Here is a 19,386-nt window from a genome sequence, read left to right on the forward strand (position 1 = left end):
GGCTGAGCAGCGGTGACTCAGCACTCGGTGCTGATGCAGCTGAATGGGAGCAGAGTGCTGAGGGCTCACAGCAAGGGGTGGCAGTGATGCAGCTGAGGAACAACACCACGCTGTTACACGCTGCCTGCGAGTTTTCTGCACGTGCAAGCAGAAAAAGGAGGAAATAACAGAGAGAACACCACGAGGTGCACGTTCCCTGAGCTCTGCATGCTGAAGCAGCAGGCGGGAGCAGCACGCTGTGCATGGCTGCCCTGCGGTGCCGCTTGGTGCTGTGCACACGGGTGGATCCGTGCAGCTCAACACCGCCAGCTGCGGGCAGGAATCAGCCCTGCTCACACGGCGGGCTGCATGAAGCACTGCTTGCAGGTGTGCAAACAGCAGCCGTGCAGCACTGCATGCACTGAGCCTGGTCTGCTGCTCCTCTCACTGCAAATGGAGACATTGCAACAGCTGCACGGATGGCAGCTCCTAGAGCAGCGTGCACTGCTCTGAATGGACTGAGAGCCACAGCTGCCAAGTTTACATTTAATATCAGTGACAGAGCAAAGCCCCACAGTGCATAAAGCCCCCAGGTCCCAGCACTGCCCCCTCTGACCCCAGCAGCCCCAAAGATCCAGCAGAGCCCCCCCAGCTTCCAGCAGCGCTCCCTAAATCTCAGCAGCACTCCCTAAATCCCAGCACTGCCCCCTCTGCCCCCAGCAACCCCCCAAGTTCCAGCAGTGCTCCCTGCTCCCATCAAAGCCCCCCAAGCTTCAACAAAGTGCCCCCTGACCCCAGCAGTTCCCCAGCTCTCAGCAGCGCCCCTAAAAACCCACTGGTGCCCCCCAAGCCCCAGCAGTGACCCCAAGTCTCAGCATCACCCCCCAAGTCCCAGCAGCTCTCTCGGCCCCCAGCCGTGCCCCTCAAATCTCAGCAGCCCCCCAGGTCCAAGCGGTGCCCCCCACAAACGCACAGCGCAGCGCAGCGCAGCGCTTCTCCCCGCCCGACGCACCTGCAGCCCCGCCCGGCTCAGCGCCTTCCGGCCCGGCTCAGCGCCGCGCTCTCCCCGCTCCATCCCTGCTGTCGCTCCGTTCCGTCGCAGCGCCTCCAGCCGCTCGCGTGCTTTTCTCTGACAAAGCACTTTTTTAACGCAGGAAAAATAAGGGCGGGTCGGAGCTCGGCACGCATGCCGGGAAATCTGCGGCAAAGACGGGCGGCGGCGGCGGACGGAGCGCAGCCCCACGGAGCGGCCGGGGGCAGCGGAGCGGTGCTCGGAGGCACAGATCCACGCTCAGCCCCAGGGAGCCACGCTGAGCCCCGCGGAACTACACTGAGCTCCACGGAGCAGAGTTCAGATCCGCAGATCCACGCTCAGCCCCACGGATCGCTGCTCGGCCCCACGGGAACCAAGTTCAGCTTCACGGATCCACGCTCTGCCTCACAAAGCCTCATTCAGACCCATAGAGCCACAGTCAGATCCACGCTCAGACCCACAGATCGCTGCTCAGCTCCACGGATCCACACTCAGTCCCAAAGGAACCAAGTTCAGCTCCACAGTTCCTTGCTCAGCCCTACGGAGTCACGCTCAGATCCATGCTCAGCCCCACAGATCACTGCTGAGCCCCATGCTCAGATCCACAGATTGCTTCTCAGCCCCACAAAGCCACGCTCAGCCTCAAGGAACCAAGTTCAGCTCCACAGATCCTTGCTCAGCCCCACGAAGTCACGCTCAGCCCCATGGAGCCACATTCAGATCCACACTCAGACCCACAGATTGCTGCTCAGCCCCATGGATCCACACTCAGCCCCAAGGAACCAAGTTCAGCTTCACAGATCCTTGATCAACCTCACAAAGCCACACTCAGCCCCACAGAGCTGTGCACAGCCCCACAGATCCATGCTCAGCCCCAAGGATCACTGCTGAGCCCCATGCTGAGATCCATGGATTGCTGCTCAGCCCCACAGATCCACGCACAGCCCCAAGGAACCAAGTTCAGCTCTATAGATCCTTGCTCAGCCCCAAGGAACCAAGGTCAGCTCCATAGATCCTTGCTCAGCCCCACGGATCCTCATTCGAGCCCCATGAATCCACACTCATCCCCCACAGAGCCATGCAGTGCAGGTGATGCTCCCTGTGATGCGGCGCAATGCATGCAGTGCAGATGATGCTCCCCACAATGCACAGCTATCTATGAATTTGCAATCACGTGGGGCGACGCTCCTCAAGTGCCGTTCCCTGCTTTACAACACCTGCAGACAGCAGGCAGCAGAAAAGCGAACCGATTCACCTCCGGAATAAAGCACAAGTGCAGCCTTGCAAGCACACTGCCAGAACCACCACAGCCCACGTGCTCCTCCTGCAGCTTTACCAAACCCAGTAGCAGTTGTGTGCAGGCGCAGTGCAGCGGACATCTCTGCATGTTCTGTTCCTTCCTGCAGTGCTGTCACTCTGCATGTTGCTCCCTGTCCTCAGGCATTGCTGCGCTCTGCCCTCTCCCATTACAGCTGCACTCATGCTTCCCTTCCATTTGCACCCATGCTTCCAGGAATGCACTGCGATGTTCTATCGCAGCAATGCAGAGCAGTGGAGCACTCCTCGCTGCACCCCAGGACCCCAGGAGTGCTGGGCTGGGTGACCTCATTCTATTTATACAAGCAAACGTTGAGGTTATTAATGGGAGTTTGCAGCAAGGCAGCTGCTCTGCTAATTAAATAAATTGTGAGCAAGTTCTCATGTCGGCAGCTATTACAAAGCAGGAGGGATTAATTGCACAGAGCCACGCAATGCAGGGAGCAGGTGGCATAATGCAACAAGCCTGACAGCAGGAGAATGCATGGCATATTGCAACCAGTGTGACACCAGGAGGAGAATGCATGACTTACTGCAACCAATGTGACATCAGAAAGGGAATGCAGACCATCTTCTACGTCCAGCCTTAAGTAGAAGGAGGACACAACAACCTGCAGGAGCAGCTGCATGCAGCCCAGCCAGCGAGGACTGGGCACCCATGCACCAATCTGTGCATGCAATGCACACGGGTGCACATGAAGGCACGTGGTGCTGCTTTTCTGTTTGAGAATCCCTTGGTGGTTTTAAACAAGGTGAATCTCACAGTGCAGGAAGGCCCATGCAAGGCTCTGGCTGGACATCCAGCAGCTAAGAACTGCACTGCTCTGCTTCCATGGCTCCAACAGGCAGCAATGCTGGGTCCTCCTGCAGCTGCAAAGCTGCTGAGCAACTGCTGAATCCCCCAGCCTGTGCAATTTGGTGATCTGCAACACTCACAGCGCTACCGAATTCAATCCTTTCCTCTTAATTGACATCGGATGCTACCGCTAATTGCATTTCCTCGTCTCCATCGGGGGGCAGTGAGGTTCTGCCCAGCAGCACAGCTCAACCCATGCACTGAGCAGTGCTTCAGCTGCACCTCAAACTGCAGCAAAAGGCACAGAGCAGACGGGGCCAGGGCTGCTCCAACACCATCAATGGGGAAGGGGAACAGAATCCTTGGGGTTGGAAGGGACCCCAAGGCCAAGTGGTGCACGGGGATGGGGAGCTGCTTCCTTGAGTAAGGAATCCGAGGATTTACATCTACAAACCTAACAGAGAGCTGTGCAGAGCAAGATGTTCAGTGCTGCAGAAGGAATGGCTGCTTTTCTCAATGGAAGGAACAGGATAAAGGAGCAAAGTGAGCAAGAGAAGGCGGGAGCTGCAGGGAGGACGTGCTGAGATGAGCTCCTGGGCTGAGCATCCCATGCACTCTTTCCCACTTCTTTCCACACACAGCCCTGCACTCCCAGCATGCTAACTGGGCTGCACCCAGCACTGCCTGCAGTGATGTGCACTCCATTTACCCCTATGACAGCAAAGCTGTTCCTCGGCCCCACATCCCACTGCAGCAGCATCCCCAGAGAGCCCTGGAATCACCACCAGCACCTCCACCATCACCCCAAAAATGGAGAATAATCCCCTACTGTGGCTTCTGCAGCTCAAACTGACAGCTGCATGTCAGCCTGCTGCAGGTGTGGGAACATCACCTGTGTCACCAGGCTCTCAAAGATCTCTGACATTTGCAGTTAAGAAACTGCCCCCGTGGAATGGAAACGTTTGGGAGCAGAAGGAAGCAGCTCCGTGGCTCTGGGTGCTGGGAAGGCAGCTCCTGCTTTGGTGCTCTGTGCTGAAGGAGCTCCTGGGAAGCCCTAAGGAGCTGCCTCTCGTTTCCCCAAACCTCAGCCCATAGCTGCGAGCAGATCTACACCACTTTCAGAACAGGAAAACATTCATTTCTCAGCACTTCCTGCAGACTTGTTTGCAAATTCACGTTTGCTTCCTTTTTTTCCCTCCCCACAAATAGCTGCTTAACAACCACAATCGCTGCACCCTGCTCAAGTCCTGTGCAATAAAGCAGCTTTGTTGCAGCAAGGCCTTCATCTGCAGTTGTGCAGCACACAGCAGCAGTGTTTCAGGAGGCAGCTGCCTGCAGCCTCCTCCTGTTTGCAGACCTGGCAGTTTGCAGTGATGGAACAAAGCAGCTGCAAAGCAGAAGGGAGCAGCACTGCTCTGAGCACAGGGAGCACACTGGCACACCGAGCACAGTGCATCAAGCAGAGCTTGCTGCTGCTGCAGTGGATGTGATGCACCACTGCAATTTTATGGCAGTCACTGCTCTGGCAATGGGAACATGGGGCAGTTCTGGTGGAGAGGAAGGAGTGCCCTTATTTGGGTTCTCAGCATTTAATTGGGCCAAGAAACACTAATTGTACTGCATCGTTAGCTTAAAATGGGGCCCTTGCCCTTAGCCAAGGCTCATTCTGCAACAGGTGATGGTGGGGAAGGGCTCTGCAGGACAAACAACCTGAGGAGAGCACAGTGGAACAAACACACTCATTACTGTCCTCCAGCTGCTTAACAAAACCATCCATGCACACAGCCACGATGCAGCAGCCATGTGCTGCATGCTGGCTGGATGGGCACTGCGGGCCAAACCCTCCACAGCAATGGGAGCGTTCTGAAATGCAGACCTGGCAGCTCTGCATCAGCACAGCACAACACAGCAGAGCAGAGCCAAGCCCACAGGGCTGCAGAGCAGGGAGCCTGCTAACTGCTGCCAGCACATCATGCAGCCCTGCTCCCTGCATCCCCACAGCCACTGCTAATGCTCCCAGGTGTTACCACATGCACAAACAAGAGGAGGAGGGGGAGAGGACAAGGAGCCACACGTGTTTTAGAAAGGGAAAGCCTTGTATCAGATTGCTGCAAAGTTCAGAGGGACAGAAGTGCAGATCCTACCTTTCCCAGCCTGCAGCACAACAGGGCAGGGCAGCAGTACAGCATTGCAGCAGTACAGGACAGCAGGGCAGCAATGCAGGGCAGCGATGCAAGGCAGTGATGCAGAGCAGCAGCACAGCAGGGCAGCAATGCAGCATGGCAGGGCAGCAGTGCAATGCAGCCCAGAGCTGCAGCAGTGCCACCCCCCCCCTGCACAGCCCCAGCAAGCTGCAACAGCTGCAACTCACCACTGCAATCTGCTTGCACGTGTCTTTCTTTTTTCCTTTTGAAGTGCACCTGCTCAGCCTTGCCCTGCACAGCCCTCCCATGCAGTTTGCTGCCTGCATTCCCCCTGTCTGCTCTTTGCCTTGTGTGAAATGGAAGGTGCAGTTTTTCAGGGGTTACAATGCAGAATTGATACAAACTCCCTGCATGGAAAAACGTAAGTAAAGCTTTAATGGGGGAACCACACATTTGGTATTCCCACGTTGTCAGGAATCCCACGGAGCAAGCCATCTGGTGGGGGGGGGGAACCACTGCTGTTTGCAATACGGACACATTCTAATTAATGAAGTAAAAATAGCAATTTGGCTTGAGGGGCTTTGGCCATTCATAAGCATCCTTTGGTCCATGCACTGCTCATGGCGTCCCTGCAATCCAGGCTGGAGAAATGCTCTGCTGTATGAGGACAGCAGCCCTGTGTCGCTCAGCCCTCGGTTCCACTCTGTTAAGCTACTATAAGAAGTCACCTTTTGTATTTTATGGACATTCTCACTGATGCACAGAAGCAGCTGCTGCAGCTCTGAGCCTCTGATGTGGTCCCCACTGCATCCTCATCACTGAATTGGAGAGAGATGCATGTGAAAGGTGGGCTGCTCCATGGACAGGAACTGCAGGAGGGCTGCAGCCCCAGGGCTGTGCTCAAAGGCTCTGTGTCTGAGGGTGGGGATGTAACCAGCACTGCCCCAGGGGTCTGCCTTGGGTCTGGGGCTCATTAACATCTTCATTAATGATACAGACCGTGGCACTGAGTGCAGTTTGCTGTGACAGGAGCCAAGCAGTGCAGATGATACAGCAGAAGGGAGGGATGCCATCCAGAGAGACCCTGACCAACTCCAGGTTCACGAGGGCCCACCTTTCACAGGGTCAACGTGGCAAAGTGCGAGGTGCTGCACTCAGACTAATCCCAGTATGCAAAACTAGGGGAAGAACTCCCTGATTTCAACCCCCTGCTGGGACCCCTGGGGGTCCTGGCAGCTGACAGAGCAAACAGCAGCCAGCAATGTGTCCCTGCAGCACAGCACAGCCACGGCACCCTGTGCTGCAGCAGCAGTGGGGTGAGGAGGGACAGTCCCCATTTCCCTGCCCTGTGATGCCCCAGCTGGAGTGCTGCACAAGGGCAGGAACACGTGTAACATCATGGAACGCTGCTGCCTTCTACTGCTTGGTAATGAGAGCCTTGCAAATGTACAGTTCAGGTTGATTCCTGCTCAGGACAAGAACAACCTGAGGAATAAACACATGAATGTCCTTGTGCTATCAGTGACAGCGTTCCAATGGACACTGAAAGCAGATCAGCGTGCAGGCAATGCAAGCAGAAATCCCTGTTCACATTTTCACTGTTTGCCACAAGAAAATTCAAATATAAATTAACTGCTCCTTTTGAAGCATGAAGTGATCCATGACCTTCACTTCCTACTGCAAGAATGGACCAGAGGTCCATCTGTCTGTCCGTGGGCTATCTGCAATGAGAACAGATAGGGGATTATCCATCAGTTATCTCCAAATATATTCCATGCTACAAAAAGTTCTCGGGGAGAGACAAAGATGTGAGAGAAACTCTTCAGATGAGGAACTTCTTAGAAGCACAGAGCTTCAAAGAAATCAATCCTCTTTTAAGAGTTCTTCCATTAAGTGCAAGTAACTACTGGATACTTCATCCTTCTGAAGGAAAAAAAGGGGGAAAAAAAGAAGGGCAAGTTCAACTCCAATTAAAAAACATAATAATGGCATTACAGAGCAATTCACCAGCACTGATTTTGGGTTCCCAATGCATCACAGCGATGCTCGCTTACCAGAACAAAGTCCCAAAGATGCACTTGAAGTTGTGGTTTTTCAAAGAGCAGAGCTGCACTGGGGCTGCAGTGACTGCGTGATGCTGAAGGGAGGAGATGCACGAGGAGATCTGGTGTCTTAGAAATAGAGGACATCCTGGGTTGGGAGGGAGCCAGGGGGCTCGTGGTGCCCAGCTCCCAGAGCTCGGATGGGAGAGCACTGCTCTGCACATCAGCAGAGTAAGGATAAAAGCAGGAATGATGCCTGGAACAAAGCTCTGGGATGGAGGGATGGGGACAGCCCTGCAGAAAGGGGCGTCCACCCCTGATGGGCGCAGGGGAGGCTGAGCTGGGGGCACCCAGCCCACGGCACAGGTGGGACTGCATGGCCTGTAAGGTCCCTTCTGATCCAACCACGCAGTGATCCTGTGCTTGTAAGGACCCAGCTCCACACAACACACAGAACCACAGAGAAGGAGGCTCTCCTTCCCCCCCCAGAAACCCTGCTGTGTGTGTGCCATGCAGCACAGAGTGGTCACACATCCTTGCCATGGTGATGCTGGCCCCGGGCAGCAGCTCAGTGCAGTGCTCACAGCAACACACTGCTGCATCCATCAAAGAAATAGAAGCAGTTCACCAAGAGGGTCCTATTGCAGGAGGAAACGCTTGCAGCCAGCACAGAAGTAGCTGACATCCCCAAATACTGTGCACCCAGAGCACCAAACCGGTGCTCATACCAATCTTTCCTTCAAACAAAAGGTTATGAGACTTGCAGATGTTTTAATTTCAGTGCTTAATTCAATACTCTGCAGTACTGGGAAGCCTCACACTTGCTCAGCCATAGGCCTGACTTGTGTTTTTTTACAGCTGCCTCCCACCACTGTCACAGCAGTGTCCATTGGGGGCTGTGTGCTTCTCAACCCCCAGCAGAACAGCCCTGGGATGCAGCATCTGCTCACCTGGCAGCCAAGGAACCCACACAGCTCTCCTTGCAGCACAGCTCTCAGCACAGCCCATCCAACTTCCTCTATATTGCCTGCTGCTTAGCTTATAACTGGGCAGCAGGGAAACCAAACACGTGGGGAATTAAATTCAGCAAAGCAATACAAAATAGGAACCTCAAGCACCCAGCCACAGCCTCACCTTGACTTTCACCACCAAATCTGGAAGTTGAAACACAAAAGGAAGCAATCAGACGAGAGCTTTGCTCTGCACCACGAGGTTTTACAACGCATGGCAGCTCCTCTATGCACACAGCAGTGAACTCTCTGTCTGTAGCATCTTCTCACAACCCAGTGATGCCCAGAATCACCTTCCTCCCCCTGCTCACATATGGAAAAACACAATTTCTATGTTGCAAAAGTTGCTCCATGCTCTGCCACTCAACGCTCCAAAGCTTTATTTCCATGCTCTTTATATTACCTACGTTGCATTGAGGCTGGAGGTGTCCATGGCCACTTGGATGGATGGGACTCTGTGCAATGTGATGCAGTGCTCAATGTGCCACTTGGCAGCCCTGCCTGCAGCAGTGGGGCTGGAACTTGGTCATCCCTGAGCTCCCTTCCAACCCAACGCATTCCATGGCTGCATAAAGTGTGATACACTGCTGTTAAAACACAGTTCTCATGCTGAACCTACTCTGATGTTAAAGCAAAAACCTTTCACAGATCCCTGGGGAACTCCAGAAAGATGAAGCAAGCACCAAAAGCCGTGCAAAAGCACTGGGAAAGAATACAACCCTGCAGAGAGAGGAACTGGGCTCAGCTGCCCCGTTGTTCCCCAATGGGGCACAGCACAGGGCGAGAAAAGTGGCACCCAGTTTGTCCATCAGTGCCTTTATCACCTGGGGAATCTTACTGCTGAACCACGGGATGTGAAAATCCAGCAGCTAATTAGTGAAGGAAATGACCCAAGGCTTTCCACGACTGACATCTATTAATCTGAAATCCTTGCAGACTGCTTCAATGCAAGCAGAAATTACAGTTCCAGCACTGAAGAAGAACAGGAATGCAGTGCTGGTGTTTGGCACCAACCTTCCTCTGTTGTACTTTTCATTGCTCCTATGACACACAGAGGTGTCTGCTTATTTACACCACTCCAAGCAATGACTGCACAGGAACAGATGGGCGTTCAGTGGAGAAACACAACAGGACAGAGATGTTCAACACCTGCACGATGATTTTACACCCATTTATTTACGAGCATTTAATATTCAGTGCGTTCCTGGAAAGATGAAAAGCATCATTTCTGGTTTGCTGCTATCACACAGTACCTGCATTTGTATGGATTGGATTGACTCCTTAAATTAGAAGTGAGATTGGAGCACAGGGAACAAAGTCTGTTGTGACACGAGGGCTGGGACCAGGCTTGCTTCAGCACAGAAAACCAAACATCAGCTGTACCATCACAGAATCACAGAATGGCCTGGGTTGCAAAGGACCACAGTGCTCATCTGGTTCCAACCCCCTGCTGTGTGCAGGGTCACCAACCAGCAGCCCAGGCTGCCCAGAGCCACATCCAGCCTGGCCTTGAATGCCTGCAGGGATGGGGCATCCACAGCCTCCTTGGGCAACCTGTGCCAGTGCCTCATCACCCTCCTGGCTATAGCCAGAATTCCATGCTATCCCCACAAAATCCTGCCTACAGCCAAAACCACACAGCATACACCTGTTATTTTGTCCATCATGCTCTATTTCCTCCCCCAGGCCCACAAGACCTCTTAATTTCAGAGCAGACCCCCAAGCTGCTTTGCAGAATGCCACACTTTGTTGTGAAGCCCCACACGTGGACACGCACTGCATGCAACGCAGCCATTCTGCAACCCAACTGCTGCTGTGCCACACAGATGGATGCAGAGGGCTGAGGTCCCATCCCTGTTCCACAGATGGAAACCCACAGCACAGCCTGCAGGGAAGGTTTCTGCCTGCTTTTCGCACTCCAATCATTAAAGAGACAACACCTGGAGCACGGAGCATCTCCTCTCCTTCCTAAATTCAGCACTGCTCTCTGTCGGTCTCCTCCTAGCAGTGCACTTTTATTGGGCGCACACAGCATGTAAAGCCATGCTGGGAGGAGAGGAGGAGGACCAACATCCCAACCCCACACCCCTCTCTGAGCACTGCACCACAGGCACAGCTCCCACCACCCTCACTCTGCCTCCCCCAGACCCATGACACCACTGGTGTGCACTCCTCCAGCCTTTCCCATCCGGCCCTGGGGATGGACGGGGTGCTCCAGTGCAGAACGGCCACATTGCAGCTTCCCTGCAACGCAGACCAGCATGAAGGGGTCATTCCTGTGCTTTAAAGGCTCCAGCACAGCACAGCACTCAGCAGTGCTCAGAAGGCAAAACACAACAGAACAGTTTGCTCTGTAAAAATACCTTATTGGTATTTAAAAAAAAAAAGGATCTAGAAAGGAATTCAAAAGTATTTCCAAAACTTTGCACAACACCCAGCTCCTTTGTGAGCACTGATGAATGCAGCAGCAGTGAGCACTGTGTGGGAGGGAAAGCAGAGCATCCCAGCACTGCCCAGCCTCTTTCTGTCCTATCTCAGTAAGGAACAGCAGCTCCAGAGCCACGCTCAGCCCCCAGCCCCCCCTGGCCCCGTCTTGCTCATTCCTGCCTGAAACCAAAGCTTGTGCATGCATGCAGCAAAGGCTGTGAGCTCTGCTGAGTGCACTCAGTGCTCTCCACTGGGGGCTGTCCTGGCAAAAAGAATGCAATGAAGGCAGCTAATTGGCCCTGCAGCTCTGAGCATGGCTCAGAGGGACACCATTGAATCCAGCTCACAGCCAACGCTGCAGTGATGAAGGGCTGCAGGAGGGCAGGGCAGAGCTGGAGAGCAGGCTGACCGACCTGCAGATCAACCCAGAGATAAAGCTCAGATAAAAGCAGCACGCAGGAACATGTCTGCAAAAGCACGTGGGGATGACCAGAGGAAAGAAAAACACAGGTGGGAATTGCCCAGAGGGAATGCAGCTCCCAGCAGCTGCAATGGAAAGGCCCCATGCAGTGCTCATCCTCCACTCTCATCTGTGTCACACAAATGCCATCAGTGGAGACCAAACACATCACACCTCCCTGCCAGGTGCGGAGCTGAAAAATGCAGCAGGGTCTGAAGATTCCCTCCTTACATTTTCTCATTCATTTTGCACTGGGAGAAGAAAAGAACGAATATTTGGATACAAACTGTTTCGGTGAAAAGGGAGGGAAGAAAGAACTGCACCTGTAGAATATGTGCACAAATGCATGCACAGGTAGTCGTGCACAGCACTGCTTTGTGCAGCTACAAAGCATGCACACAAAATGAACCATGGGACGTGTGCTGCAGCAGAAGTTCATTGCTTTTCACAGGTATCACTGCACACCACGTGCATTCACACAGATGCCACTGACACTTCCCTCCTATGAATACTTTGTGCACTCCTGGGCCACAATACCACAAGGAGCAGCAAAGAAGAAAACACAGAGGAGTTGAAATAAGCCTCAAGCACAGCTCTACAGAGGAGCAGTTTATGGAGGAGGAATGCTATGGGGGCATTTCACTGTTACCATCACTGCTATACTTTTAATCATCCAGCATCACGACCACGGCACAATGCACAGGGCTGCCAGCCTGGCAACTCTGGCTGCATCACTGCAAAGTAAAGCAGCTGCCCAGAGGAGGAGCTGCAAAGGCACTGCATTCCCTGGGTTCCACAAGAGAAAAAAACATCACCACAGTCACCTTTCATTTTGCTTCAAAGGCTTCTGTGATGCCAAAGGAGCAGAGCAGGTGAAACAGACGCGCACACTGCAGCTCCATCCGTCCCCACACAACAAAGCAGGGAGCTGCCCCCCTTGCCCACCCCATTTCCAACCTTCCTATGGGATGAGAGACCCAATGAGCAGAGCTGAGTCCCTAAATGGTGATGCGGGATGCAGAGCCTGCTCTGGGCTCCCAGGGATGGGTGCAGCTCCCGTTGCCCCATGCTTACAGCACTGCATGGCACACAGGGCTCTGCACACACCATCCCACGATGCTGTGCTTTCATAAGCTACCACACATCCTCGGAAACATCATGTTTACCTTTCTTAATTCCCTCTCCTCCCCAAAGGAAAGCTGAAGAGCATTTCTCAGTAAAGTAACGTATTCCAAAGGCAGAAGCACAGCAAGGTGTGTGACACAGGGCATTACAGAAAGGTCCACCTGTTGGAAAACCCCACCATAGTGCTTTCCAGGAACGTGTTTTTCTCTCTGCTCTGCTCACAAGGAACAAGAACAAGAAAATAACTACAAATCACCAGGGCCATGGGGCAGTGTGACCTCCAAAGCCCACACAGCCCCCTGGTTGGGCACCTTGCAACCAGAGCCGGAACTGAAGCAAACCCAAGGACACAGAACCTGCCTCAGAAAAGCAGGGAACAACAAAGTGTTCCTGTGGGCTGTGGTTACATCGGGGCTATTTGCAAACAGAGCTTTTCCCATTGTAAGAGATACACACCGAGTGCAACCAGGAGAGAAAGGGAGTGAGCAGCACCACGCACTGCTAAAGCTGCTCCCAACAAACATCTGCAGCCCAAAGTGACCTGGATGCCACAATTCTCCTTCCCAAATCAAACCTGGCTGAGAAGATATTAAAACCAGGGGAAATCAGATGTATATATCAGAACCAGTATTCATCAGAAGCATACATTAAATCATTTCAGCCAAGGGAAAGGAGGGGATTGTTTGGTTTGTTTTTCCCATTGCGTTTATCACCACTGCATCTCTGCATGTTCTCTTGTGGTTTCCCACAGAATACACAGCTATGCTATTTACACAGACACAAGCACGAACCAACAATCCATCCCAAAATACTCCAAGTGTGCTGCCAGATGGCTTCACAAAGGAGAATAGAAGAACTAATTCAAAGCTCTTATGCTGCCAGCAATCCATTTTTGGAAGGAACTACGAAAGCTCAACAAGAATACTTATGAAGCACAATGGTATTTCTTGCAATGCTTTGCTCCACGACTACAACCTCAGCTAAGCTCCCACCTGGATGGAGCAGGACAAGGAGCAAGCAGTGCTCCTGGGATGCTGCAGCAAGGAGATGGGCAGAAGCACTGACCAAAGCTGGACACTTTTTCCTTAATTCCATCCTTTTCCATTTCTCCACTCCCCTCATCTTTGTTTCTCAGAACAGAGAACTGCTAACACTGCCACAAGTGTTGCTGATGTATAACTGGGATCTTTCTCTGCACCTTATCTCTGCAACGAAAGTGGACGTGGTTTGCTTGCAGTGTTTTATAGCAGCACATCACAGCGTGGCACCACGACGACCCGCACCAATGTGTTGAGTTCACCGCATCACCAACCAATGCATCCCTTCATTAACGAGATCCAAGGGCCCAGTGAAAGCAGCTCACACAACACAAATGGAGCACTGCCAGCAGGACACACGTGAGGAGCTCACTTACCACTGGACCTGTTTTTGCGGTTCGATTTCCCTCCTGTAAGGAGCATCTTGAGGCTGTTCCGAAACATGGCGATGCCGTCCCGCCGCGCGGATCCCACAGCCTGCATAAGGAGAGAGAACACGGGCAACAGATCAGCACTTGAGTTTTGGTCAATGGGAAAACATGGGGGAAAGCTGTAAGAAAGCACTACCAGTGAGTGACGGGCGACCGTCAGACTGCTCTGAGAGCTGGGTATGTTGTCATGAAGGGGCAGCCCAAGCTCAGAGTGAACTGATGCACACAACTGCAGACCTCCCTGCAGCTGAGCGTGCTGCCTCTGTGCCATTGGAGATGGCAGGACGAGCTGCTGGGCTCACAGCACTGACAGCTCATTCCACTTTGCTAAGGCAGGTAAGCCATCAAAACTTCAGTGGCAGCTCCAGGCTGGAGCAGAACAACAGCAAGGAGCCTTTGACTGGGACACGCAACGCGGCAGCACTTTGCTCTGCTGTACACACAGCGTTCCACACTTCAAAGGTAACACATTCGTCTATATCACAACGTTTTGTCTTTAACAAGGTAAGATTCTTCTTGGAGGATGCTCAGTAAACGCCATCCAGAGTTACTGCACAGTCACCCAATATTGTGAGGCATCTTCACAGTGGAATATGCCATTCAAAGAGCTTTCTGTGAATGGTTTAAAGCCAACGCATGCTCCTTTCACACAACCACACCAACACTTTTTTAAGGCAGATTTTGGGGTACATGTGTCTGAATGTTATTAGCTGGGACACAGCAGCAGCATTTCTTTTCTACCCATCAGCTGCTCCAATAAAGAACTTTTTCACCTAAGGCTCTCCATGCAACAGCAGAAGAGGAAAACATGAAGGAGGCATTGAATGTAGAGCAGACAGCTGAACACACAGCAGTATTTATTTTGGAAGGTGATAACATTACAGCCCTTCCAACACCCCACCAACCCAAATTTATTTATTGAGGCTTTGAGCAAGACAAGAAGAAGGCAGCAAACAGCTCCTGCTGCTGTCTGAATAACTGCTCAGCTCTGAAATGACTGTGGATCCGATGCTAAAAGCACCATAGGTGCTATAAAGGAGGATGTGAAAGGGGTGAATGTATCGAGCAAGCAGCAGCAGACCTGAGAGCAAGCTGCTGTGCTTACTGCTTGCTTTTTTCTTATGGTCAGAGAATATTTTCATGCAGAAGCCTTATGAGGGTGGGCAGAGTGAAAGGCAGCAGGCAGAGCAGAGCCTGGAAGCTCCTTCAGAGGAGGGAGAGCTGCAGGAGGAGCCGGGATGCACCCAGGTCTGCTCCAGCTGAGAACAGAAGCTGGTGGAGCTGCGGCAGCAGAGATGAGGAACAACATAATTAATCTAATTACGCTGATGGAGCCAACTGGACTGAGGCTGAACAATGCCAAAGGTGAGGAGGAAGGTTTGCTAACAGTGCTCACCTTTAGCCTTGACATGATGGAATTACTGAACCCTCTGCCCAGTGCTTCTGTGGAGGCTTCATAAACTCACTCTGAAGAAGCATCTGGTGCAGGACGAGTGGTTGCTTTGCTTTCAGACCCTCAGCTGCCCATCCTGGCGCCTTAGGGACCAGGTCCATGCATTCAGAGCTCACCCTGAGGCCTCAGAGGAACCCCAGAGGCCCCCACAGGTGGTAAGGAAGGCCCTCAGCAGCAGGCTCAGCCCACATCCCTGCCACAGCTCCATACCGTGCCCTACAGACAGCGCTGCAGCATCCCAGCCCTCACTGGATGACATCTGATCACTCAAGTGTTTCGGGGGGCTGCACATTATCAGGGCCTACAGAATTAATTTTCACTTCTTTCCTGAAATGTGAGGGACAGATACTGGCCAGCAGACATTGGATTTCCAAATTAAGGTGAATTCTGTTTGCCCCAGCTAAGTGAACAAGGACACCTCTGTGGCAGATCTGGCATCCCAGCAGCTCACACCACAGCAGTGGCAGAATTTATTCCCGAAACCTTAATAATATCCAGCAAAAGTTGATGAATGCTATCTAGAAAAAAAAACTCTGAATGCACTGTATTCATACAGATGGGGGGGGGGGGGGGGGAAGCAAAAGACATATTTTAAGTTTGCAAACAGTGTCAGAAGATCAACGAGAGGCCATTGCCAGAACTCAGAAGATGAGTGCATCCTTTGCTGCACCCCATCTCAGTGCAGATGCAGCTCAAACACTCTGTAACAAAGTGTGCTTCAGTGCAACAGGCATTTCCTCCTGCTGCTCCACTTCTGCTTGCACTGCTCATGAAAGGTGAGACAAAGCTTTGCAAAACAAGCCTTTGTGGCCACAAAGCACGCAGAAAGCTGAACTCACTGCCTGAGAAATTAATATGTGTGTATACTAAGTGTACATTAACACACCAAAACTGTCTCTATGAATATTAGCTCTCAAGATTTAATAACATGTTAATGCTAAATTAATGTTTTTATGAACAAAAAGGAACCTTTCACCAATTAGTTAATAGCTTGCCATGCTAAGAGCGTTCAGACTTCGAGGAGGAGCAGATATCGAGGCCCTCCCTCAAAAAAGAAAGGAGAGAGAGACTATAAAGCTCATTATTACAGGATGAAAGAACTGAAAGCTACAAGGAAAACACACAACACAAACAGGGTTGGTCCTTCATACATTGACCCCCAAGTGTAACATCACTGAGTACAGAAATCTGGTCCACACTCATCCCAACAGCTGCAAGGATGAAACCTGCACTCCTCCAATCATTCCATGTTCAACCTATGCTCTGATTTTCGACTGCCCTGAAATCCAAGAGAAGGTTTAGAGAGATGGCGTGCCAGGAGGGTGCTGTGATGCTGCAGGAGGAGCTGAGTGCCACACACTGCACTGAGTGCTGTGCAGGGAGATGCTCCAGGCCCTGCATCATCTTCGTACCCTCTCTGCTAGTCTTCTCCAGCACCAGGAAGGACAGAGGGGGTCCCCACCTGAACCATCACCACTGCAGCTCAGAGTCACGGCGTGGAGCAGCAGAAATCCTGCTGCCATTCAAGAAACTGCTCCACATTGCAAAGCCCACCTCGTCACCATTACAGGTGATTAGACATGAGTGTAGAGATGAGAGAACTGAGGAGGGCTTTCCTCCTATTTGAGCAATTAAATTACAGAAAAAAAAAACAAACAACGTGGTAGGTAAAGAATTCTCTTACCTTGGTATGTCTAGATAAATTAAATCTCTAGGAAAGCGCGTCTTCCTCCATGCACCACAAGTCCTGAAAGAAAAGAAACAAACAGAACTTAGCAGCATCTTCTCAACACAGTACTGTGTGCATCAAAGTGAAGGATCTCAGCCTACAATGAACCCACAGCTCTCAGAGCAGCACCACCACAATCACAGCCCGTGTTCACACATCTCCATCTCTGTGAGCCTGCAGACATTCTGCTCACCTGACTCTCCCCCCTCAGCACCTTTCAAGTGAGCAGAGCAGAAAAGCAGACCGTGTTTTCCCTCAATGCACAGCCCATAATGGAATGCCAGAAGGCAGCCTGTTGCTTCCAGCATTTCTCCACCAGCACCCTAAGCAGCTCCAGCCTCAGATGGACACAAGTGCCTCCAATGGAGAATTGGGCTCTTGGCCCTATGCTCCACCTTCACACGCATACAAAGCTCAGCTGCAAGGAGCTGTGCTACATGTATTTTGCTCACTGAGAAAGATCAGAGCACCACTGCAGCAGTGCCATGCATGCCCCTCTGCTGGCAGTGCCTATCTCAATGACTCTCCCTTTATGTGATGCTTCATAAAACAAAGAGCAGAAAGCAGCTGGGCAGTGAGATGGAGCCTGCAAAGCAATCCAGAATGTCCCATCCTATCCACACGCTGAGCTTTCACTGCTCCTATTACTGCATTAGAAATCTTCATGTGAATGCAGCAGCAATGAAAGGGCTGTCAATAAAAACTGAGTGTCGTTAAAGTGCTTTGAATCTTTTAATGCCTTTAACCCTGTAATCATATTCATAAATCCCACTGCATGGGAGCGCTGTATCTCAACAAATATATCCAGGCAGCAACATACAAACTGCTACAGAATCAGTGTTACAACTATTCTAACTGTAAGGATGCGATGCGCCCACCAAACTTACGAAGATGAGGAAATGCTATTGAAACACACACAGCTGTTATTGATGCTGCAAAGCCAAGGAGCCAACAAGCTGAGAGGTAGAAGCACTGGGCCTCAGCACATTGGCTTGAGATGATTCAGTACCTGCAGTACAAAGCAGGCGACCTGCAGGCCCAAGTGGTTACACCTGCACACGCAATGACTGCATGAGGTTCAAAGGCAACCAGTAGGGATCAGCTTCACCTCACATTCCAGCACCCAGCCTCAAATCACTCCTCAGCACACAGCCCTTAGTGTAGAATCACAGAACTGCTCAGGTTGGAAAAGACCCTCAAGTCCAACTGCAACCTCTCCACACTCCCCCAGCTCACAACCCTCTGCTAACCCACGGCCCTGAGCAGCACATCCAGGTGCTTTGTGAACACATCGGGGATGCTGACTCCACCACCCCCCTGGGCAGCCCATTCCAGTGCTTCTCAACCCTTTCTGTAAGAAGTTTTTTTTCCTGATATCCAACCTAAACCTTCCCCTGGTGCAACTTGAGGCCATTTCCCCTCATCCCGTCACCAGTGAGAAGAGACCAACCCAATCTCACTGCAGTCACCTTTCAGACAGTTCTCCCCTCAGCCTCCTCTTCCCCAGGCCAAACAGCCCCAGCTGCTTCAACCTCTCCTCATAGGCCATATTCTCCAAGCCCTTCACAGCCTTGTTGCCCTTCTTCCGACCTGCTCCAGCACCTCCATTCCTTGCTGTTCTGAGCTGCCCAAAACTGAACACACAACTCCAGGTGAGGCCTCACCAGTGCCAAGTACGGGGCAGGATGACTCCTACAATCCTGCTCACCATCCCTGATCCAAGGCAGGATGCCATTGGCCTCACATTCAGCCATCAGCACACCAAGGTCCCTTTCCATCAGGGAACTCCTCCCCAAGCCTGTAGGGTTGCCTGGGGTTGTTGTGATCAAAACGCAACACTTGGCCCTATTGAAACTCACACAGTTTGCCTCGGCCCATCAACCCGGTCTACCCAGGTCCCTCTGCAGTGCCTTTCTCCCCTCAGGCAGATCAGCACTGCCTCCCCACTTGAAGGAAATAAGTCTGTGAACTTACTGAGGGTGCACTCAATCCCCTCATCACGATCACTGACACAGACATTAAATAGGAGACCCCCCACCTCCCTGGGCAGCTCATGCCAGCACCTGACTGCTCTTAGAACTTCTTCCTAACGTCCAACCTGAACACGTGTACATATGTATGTGGTCACAGGTCATCCCAGTTTCCATGTATACCCCAACACAGCAGGGAATGAATGCACAAAGCAAAACCTACGTGAACCCAACAGAAGCGCTCCTACTGAACTGAAGGATCGCAGGAGCAGCTGCGAGGACAGCTTAAAGCAATCGCAACAGCACCAGGACTGGTGGTGGCTGATAGCATCAGGCACAGTGCTGCTCCAACCCAGCTGCCCAGCACCCCAAAGAGCAACATGTCCATTGGGACACAGTGACACTGATTCCAGCTGCAACATCCTCCTGCCAA

At 52.1% G+C, this 19,386-nt stretch overlaps 1 protein-coding gene across 12 annotated transcripts in view; it reads right to left on the reverse strand.

The window, feature by feature from the left end:
- The window catches only part of TANC2 (tetratricopeptide repeat, ankyrin repeat and coiled-coil containing 2), a 176,784-nt gene that overhangs the window by 111,422 nt on the left and 45,976 nt on the right, over positions 1–19,386 (reverse strand). For 11 of the 12 annotated variants that reach the window (XM_048926910.1, XM_048926909.1, XM_048926919.1 and 8 more), the window contains 2 exons: positions 16,939–17,001; positions 13,748–13,847 (listed from right to left, as the gene is read on the reverse strand). In XM_048926910.1, the coding sequence (XP_048782867.1) occupies positions 13,748–13,814 (67 nt within the window). In that variant the 5' untranslated portion in view covers positions 13,815–13,847; positions 16,939–17,001. Of the gene's footprint in view, positions 1–991; positions 1,098–13,747; positions 13,848–16,938; positions 17,002–19,386 lie in introns of those variants that run through there. The other variant, XM_048926920.1, reaches the window with a different exon arrangement.

The sequence above is a fragment of the Lagopus muta genome, chromosome 25 (assembly GCF_023343835.1).
Source record: "Lagopus muta isolate bLagMut1 chromosome 25, bLagMut1 primary, whole genome shotgun sequence".
In the NCBI taxonomy this organism is placed as follows: Eukaryota; Metazoa; Chordata; class Aves; order Galliformes; family Phasianidae; genus Lagopus; species Lagopus muta.